We start from the raw sequence: 7,495 nt of genomic DNA on the forward strand, positions 1-7,495 counted from the left end.
CGTGCGAGTCTGGGACCTGGAAGCACCTGGTCCCGTTAAGGTTTTAATCTCGGTTCCCGTTCCTGTTCCCTGTCCGCCGGTCTTCGCGGTTTTTAACTTGTTCTGATGGATCTTCTGGTTTTGGACTTTCTCGTGTGTTTTGGATATTCCCTTAGGACTTCAGCCCCGTATTCCTGCATGACGTTTCCCCAGTGTTTCCCCACTTCGTCGGATTGTGTCGTCCGCATAGGGTCCGGAAAGAACTGTTCGTTACAAAGATGTCTGGAAGAGCCAAAGGCGGAAAGGGACTTGGGAAAGGAGGCGCTAAGCGTCACCGTAAGGTTCTCCGCGACAACATCCAGGGAATCACCAAACCCGCCATCCACCGCCTGGCTCGCTGTGGGGGAGTGAAGCGGATCTCCGGGCTGATCTACGAGGAGACCCGCGGGGCGCTGAAGGTGTTCCTGGAGAACGTCATCCGCGACGCCATCACCTACACCGAGCATGCCAATAGGAAGACCGTCACCGCCATGGACGTGGTGTACGCGCTGAAGCGCCAGGGCCGCACCCTGTACGGCTTCGGAGGCTAAACAGGAGCGGAGCTTCACTACCGGACCCCGACGTATAAACCCAAGTGACCCAGTGACATTTGTCACTGCTGAGGTTGCTTTATGGGTCTATTTTCTATACTGTGCTGATCAATTGGAAATCAAATTGCAAAAAAGACCCGTTCCCACACCTAAGGTCAAATATTAGGAATCAAAACTGCTAGAGTGTATGGAAGCACACAGCTTTATCAAGATTTCCAAGTGCAAGATCTTTTTATTCATAAAAGACCCTATTTATGTTGTATGAGAAATATTAATATTAATACAGAATCTTTTTTTACCAAATAAATGGGCTTCCTGACTTCAGAAAGTCTTCTAGACAAATACTAAAAGAGCAAAAATTCCAGTTGGTAAATGAAATGAAAACACATACCCTACCAAACCTTGAGTACAGGCCATTCAGGGTGATAATACAGAACCATTTATAATTCAACAAATGAAACCTGTCAACTGGTAATCACCACTTATCATAAAAAATAAGTAGCAATACACAGTAGGGGTCTCTTGGGTGCAAGTTAAATCCATGCAAGAAGGGGGTTTAGTGTTGTATTTCCAAATCAGATATGCAAATGAGAGATCTGGCCCAGCCAATCTCAAAGCTCCCTTGGTCTGGAATGGAGCTGCTCCCCTCTTCTAGTTATTCACACTGGAGTTAGGTTACATGTTAGCACATTTCATCTAACAGGTACTCCAGAAACAAAAACGTAAACAAATGACCTGGAATGTGACCACACCTATGAGAATGTAGTTCAACAGATAACTTGTAAACCTTGTCATAAGATGTTTTTTGTTCTACAAAATATACTTTATTCCGCAAAAAAAACATCTCAAAAGAAACATCTCACACATATTAACACTCCATGTAATAAATAACAACGGCGTAACGGAGATTGATTGTCCGTTATCAATCTTTGCAAGTGGGGGCGGATTTGCGCAAATAAGAGAGTCATCTTTCATCTTTGGGCCTCGGGGGGGAGGGTTTCCATTTCCTGGGCTGCCTCCTCCGTTGGTTCCTGGGCCTCGGGGGAAGAAAGTTCCGTTTCCTCTAGGACGAGGAAACGGTTCTCCCTTACCACTCTTTTCTTTTGTCCTTCTGAAGGTGGATCCTCTTTCCCTTCTTGCTGGGAGTTATCCAGGGCCCTTCCTCCGGTCAGCCATTTTGTCCGTCGTCCTGGCGGCCATCTTGAGGCACTGGTGCGGCTGGGGTGTGGCCTCGGCAGTTTCGGTTCTCTGCAGGGGAGGTGCGGGTTCTTTGTTCTCACCTATCTCCCTTTGTCTTGAGACCGGTTTCTGCCGGTCGGCTTCTACCACCTGCGCAAAAGAAGGTTTGCTTACCTTGCATTAGTGAAGGAGGTGTCCCTCGACGCCGCATCCATCGCACTTTTTGGCTGCCCGGCAGGTTTTTGCCAGGTGCCCCTCTTTGTTACAGTTGTGACATCTGACGATGTCACACGTGTTCTCCTTGTGGCCGGACTGTCTGCACAGTCTGTCTGCAGAAATCCAGCATCCTGGGGTAGTAAAGGGGTAGTAAAGCTACCCCCTGTCAGCTCCGATGTTGAAGTGGGCCGGGGGGTGCTGGAAACCGTCGACGCCCTCTAGGTCCTCTTTCAGGAGGACTCGGTACTGGCGTTTGCCGTACCAGACGCCGCAACTGTCCCTGATCTCCGTCGGTTTGCCCACCACAGTTACATACCTCCCTAGGTACGCTGTTACCAGTTCCATTGGTACGTAGGGGTTGTATGTGAGGACTGTGATGGTCCTCTGGTTTGTCTTCCTCATAGGCTCCGGCCTGAAATCAGAGAAACGGGGGTGCTTACCTTTTTCTCTGATCATTTTCGTTGCCTTTTCATATGAGGCGACCGTGGCCATGTAGGCCTCCATGTATCTCTCTGCCTTGTTGTCTTGCAGGCAGTAGAGATCTCCGGCCACCAACTGCAGGATCCCTCTCAGGAAGGTAATGAAAAAGGATTTCGCAGTTGGCATCGTCTCTGTTTTCTTGGTCCAGTGGAACCGGATCAGTGTCTTCTTGTCTGCCATCTGGAAAGGAGAAAAAAGAAAAAAGGAGAGAAAGAGAGAGAGCAAGGTCCTGTGGAGAGGAGGGTTTAGCTGCTAAAGGAGCAGCGAGGGAGCCCTGGCCTTTGTCCTTGTGGGCAATGCCCAGCTAGGTGCAGGCGCAGGAGGAGAGAGAGGGAGGGAGCGGATAGTGCTTCCGTGTCTCGAGGAAGAAAGTAAGCACCGCAGGCAGGCCACGAGTACCTACTCCCAGCCAAGAGGCCAAGGAGGCAGAGAGAGAGAAAGGGAGAGGGGAGAGGAGAGAGCAGAGAGAGAGAACGTTGCTGCCGGATCCCACCCAGCTCAGCTGCTGCTTGGCCTTAACCCCCTAGGCTCAACCTAGGGTGATACCAGCTCAAGCGCTCTTCAGGATCTTCGATCGCCTTCTAGAACTTTGGAAAGACAAGAACTGCGGGCATGCCACTTGAACTTGATCTTAGCCAAAAGGCCGATAAAATTGGATTCCAGCTCACTGGCCCTGCACAACTTAGTTCAAGACTTTAAACTCTCAGACACATATAGATGTATATATCCTACAACAGCAGGATATACATGGTCAGGGAGGAATAGCAGCTCCAGAATTGACTATTGCTTTGTGTCAGAGAAAATGAAAGTTGTTGGGGTCACTCTTCAGCCTGTCTTCTTCTCAGATCATCAGGCTTTAGGGTGTAGAGTGGAACTCAAGGGCGGGACTGTCTTTGGCCCAGGCCTCTGGAAACTCAACACAAAGCTGCTAGAGAACGAGGGGATTAGTATCCCGCTACAAGGAGAAACTATCACAGTGGCTGTCCTTGCAGTGTCTGTATGGGTCAGTAGGAGAGTGGTGGGAGGAGGTGAAGGTGAGGACAAAGGCCTTTTTCATGGCTGAGGGAAGGAAGGCTGCTGCCAGACGGAGAGGAGTGCTAGCCAGGAAACAGAGGCAGCTGCAGCGTCTCTACACGATGCTGCACAGTGGCTTCGATGTGTTCGAGGATATCACCCTCTTAAAAAAGGACATCCGGAGCATAGCGAAAGAAAGTAGTCAAGGAGTGCTGTTAAGAAGCTGAGTGCAGTTCTTGGAAGAAAATGAGAAGTGTACTCGCTTCTTTTTCAGGAAAGTGGTAGGCTGCAAGTCTGTCATGGAAAGTTGATGATAGTTGATGAGGAGGGAAGAGAGAGAACAGAGCCGAGTGCTATCCTCTCCTGCACCGAGGCCTTCTACTCAAGACTGTACAGCTCTACAGAGGTAAAGGATGAAGAAATTCATTTTTTTACCTCAAAGCTAGAAAACGTTTTGAGTGAAGAAGATAGGGAAGTACTTGAGAGGAATTTGACAGTAGAAATGCTGAGACAGGCTATGGAGAGCTTACAAAAGGGGAAAAATCCGGGTGCTGACGGGCTCCCTAAAGAATTTTACTGCACCTTTTGGGATCTGCTTCAGGATCCGCTACTGCTCCTATTCGAGGAAAGCTATAAGACAGAATTGCTGCCTGACTCCTTAAGAGAAGGCACTATCTCTCTCTTGTTTAAGAAAGGAGCAAAGAATGACATAAAGAACTGGAGACCCTTCAACCTGTTAGGCATGGACACTAAGATTCTGTCCAAAGCCCTTTTCCTGCTCCTACAAAATGTAGTGGCCTCACTGGTAGGGAAAGAACAGACTTGTGGGATAGCAGGACGCCTGATGAGCGACAACCTGGCCTTGTTGAGGGATGTCTGTCTGTACTCAGAGGATCGCTCCCTCCCTCTGTGCATTTTAGGTGTAGACCTAGAAAAGGCCTTTGACCGCCTAAACTGGCAGTACTTAACATCGGTACTTGAGCACATGATGTTGGGCCCCATCATGAGAAAGTGGATTAACCTGCTGTACACAGGTAGCAACAGCAGAGTAATGGTTAATGGCAATAGATCACGCCCCTTTGAAGTCTGTTCAGGGGTGAGGCAGGGCTGCCCATTATCCCCCTTGTTATTCGTTTTGGCTATGGAGCCCTTAGCCTGTGCCTTGCGCCAGGATCAGGCCATTAATGGGATACCAGTGCCTGGAAGTGGGGGAGGAGAGGTAAAGACCGAGACCTCACCATGACAGGTAAGGTGCTGGTCATCAAAGCCGAGCTCTTGCCTGTCTTGAATTTTCTGGCTTCTACCTTCCCAATCCGACACCGTGTTGCGGCGGTGCTGAGGAGATTGATGTTTCAATTTCTATGGGGTGGGAAGCAGGAAAGACTCAGAAGGGAAATAATGTACAGGCCGCTACCCTCAGGGGGGAAGTCTGTCCCAGATATTGCTACGAAGCTGCTGTGCATTTTCCTGGCCTCTGTGCTGAGAGGCTTTGCAACAGCACCTGCAGCGCGTACCTGGACTTATTGTGCCAGGCTCTGGGTAGGTAGGGAGGTGTTCAGAGTGTGGGGTGTCAGACCCAAGCTGGATGTCCCACTCTCTGACACATGCCCTACAATTTATGGGACAGTTAAAAGTTTTCTAAGATCTCACCCAATTCGCCATATTCCCCTCCGAGATGTCAGCGTCCAAAAACTGGAAGATTTCGTTGCACCCCAGAACAATAGGCAGACCCCTGTGGGCATTTTAACATCAGCCCAAACAAGGAAGGTGTGGAAACACACATCCTCTAAGTTTCTGTGCAACATTCACAGAGATTTAGTCTGGAGTGTCGTCCACCAGTGCTTACCGGTACGAACTTTCTTAGTTCTTAGGCCTCACCCCCAGCCCTCGCTGCGTTAGGGTGGGCTGCGGCGAGGAGGAGACTGTGACCCATCTCCTGTGGTCCCGCTTTTTTGCTAAGGCCTTCTGGGCACAGTTTGAAGATTGGTTGCAAGCTCTCTCGCCCCAATTTACCCTGACCGCTGCTTTTGTCATATACGGCATCTCTCCTGTCAAACTTCCTCCTGACGTGTTTGACAGGATCTGGGCTGTGGTGAACAGTGGGAAAGACGCCCTGTGGAGAGTGAGGAACATGGGGCTGTTCAAAGGCATCGAGGTCCCAGTCAAGGCAGCAGGTAGCCTGGCCCTGTTCATCACCCGAGAGAACTATTACCTCAGAGATCTGTGGAGAGAAGGGAGGGAGGAAGCAGAAAATCTGTGGGAAATAGAGAGCATAGGTCAATATCTCAAGAAACTGTGAAAAACATTATCATGTTTAAGTAAAGAATGTGATTTACACCAGAAAAAAAGAAATTGTTGCTATGTAACTGGTACCGTGTCAAAATGTAATGAGATGTGATCATATATACTGTTTTAAGTATGTATATTAATGTAAAGCTTTCTAATTTGTGATGTCCTGTATTTTTTGGTGAAAAGAAAATAAAGTTCTTAAAAAATCGGTTCACCCAGGGTGAGGCTCGGCCATTGCACTCCGGCTGTGCTGACCCCTGCGAATTCCCCAAATGTGGGAATCTCGACTGCATAATTTCTGGTAGTGGGGGACTGCGTTCGCGCTCTCCCCTGATGTGCTTGGTCCAATATCAGATACAGAAGAGTTACGACACCACGATCTGCGATAGGATCCCAGTTCGAAAGGAGTCGATGCCACTGCTGGTTCCCAGTTTCTTTTAGTTAGGGGTCCGGAGAAGCATTTCAAGCTGGTTACACTACTCCTTCCAGACATTCATTCCCTTTTCAAAGTCAGTCGTTTTGCTGTAGTCTGCATTATTTAGGCTGATTATCGAGGTTAGCCTTTATTTGGTCATGGGGGCCTCAGTACTGTATGCTAATTCTCAAGACAGTTTCACCCGTTTTCTGATTGCTAGGTTCTGTACCAGTGCAGACAAGTCAAACAGTGAATGGTTGTACCTCTATTGTATCCGTGCTCAATGAATGAAATCAGTAATAAATGAATATATATATAGTTATACGAAAAACAAGTGGTTTATCGACTCATCTTTGCAGATTTAGAGGCAGCTTCGATATTCGTTTTACAAACGGGTTTTTTTTTTATATGGGTCACACACATGCCATAGCAACAAAACATCTCTAGAGATGAGGCTATAGATCACCTTTCCATCCTCCAGGTTTTCCTCCCAAAGCCTACGGTACCAACGGCGACCCCTGCTGGCCGAGAGAGCAAAAGCTTGCAGCACCTGGTATTCCCAGGAAGTCTCCCATCCAAGTACTAACCAGGCCCAACCCTGCTTAGCTTCCAAGATCAAACAAGATCGGGCACATTCAGGGTGGTGTGGCCGCAAGTGAAAGCCATGGCGCCTAACTCGCTACTTGAAGCTGTGTGTGGCTGGGGCTCTGTGCCCCCCGAGCGGGACTGAAGGATCGTTCGTGTGCAACTCTTTGGGAAGGAGCCTCTTTCCAAATCGCATTGCGTACCTGGATGTTGGCGAATGTGCTCCCTTGTGTTGGCTTGTCCCGCACTGGAGGAGAACAAACAAACTGCACGGAGGAGCACAAGCCAAGTCTTCACAAGACAAAAACCTCCAGTGCACAGCACTCTGAAAACATTTCTGGGCTGTCGCGGGTTTATTTCAGCACATAAAGCGCACCAGTCCAACGCGTTCGCGCTTTGCCCCCGGTCTCTTGCGCGAGTACTAAATCTCACGGCGCCAGCCAGCGGCCAGGAGACAAATACAATATCGCGGGACAGGGGGGCCTCGTCATTGATTGTTACATATGAGACGGGGATTAGGAGGAGACCCCGACTGATTGGTAAAGGGGAACACTAACACCAGAGAAACACCCCCGGAGTCTCTTTTTGAGAGACGCCCTGGGATTTCTTAATGGCCAAGGAGGGTCGGGACTTCGGTTTTATGCCTCCCCCGAAGGACGGCGGCTGTTTGTGCAGCAGAGTGTCGCCATCAGGATGCTGGGGCATAAGAAAGCCACACAGACCGCAGGGTGAGCGCTCCCTACTGGTC

At 49.2% G+C, this 7,495-nt stretch overlaps 1 protein-coding gene, 2 non-coding genes and 1 pseudogene across 3 annotated transcripts; 2 read left to right on the forward strand and 2 right to left on the reverse strand.

The window, feature by feature from the left end:
- The first annotated feature begins 257 nt into the window (after positions 1-257).
- Positions 258-569, forward strand: LOC148663575 (histone H4-like). The gene has a single exon (XM_088633046.1). The coding sequence runs from the start codon at positions 258-260 to the stop codon at positions 567-569; it is 312 nt and encodes a 103-aa protein (XP_088489172.1).
- Positions 570-875: 306 nt separating this feature from the next.
- LOC148663576 (U7 small nuclear RNA) lies at positions 876-933 on the reverse strand. Its single transcript, XR_015939008.1, has one exon. It is a non-coding gene; the product is annotated as a U7 small nuclear RNA (small nuclear RNA).
- Positions 934-5,915: 4,982 nt separating this feature from the next.
- On the forward strand, positions 5,916-6,080 carry LOC148663577 (U1 spliceosomal RNA). The gene has a single exon (XR_015939090.1). It is a non-coding gene; the product is annotated as a U1 spliceosomal RNA (small nuclear RNA).
- A 620-nt stretch (positions 6,081-6,700) lies between these two features.
- Positions 6,701-6,819, reverse strand: LOC148663578 (5S ribosomal RNA; annotated as a pseudogene).
- Positions 6,820-7,495: the final 676 nt, after the last annotated feature.

This window comes from Lepisosteus platostomus, chromosome 5, assembly GCF_059453375.1.
Source record: "Lepisosteus platostomus isolate fLepPlt1 chromosome 5, fLepPlt1.hap1, whole genome shotgun sequence".
Classification (NCBI taxonomy): domain Eukaryota; kingdom Metazoa; phylum Chordata; class Actinopteri; order Semionotiformes; family Lepisosteidae; genus Lepisosteus; species Lepisosteus platostomus.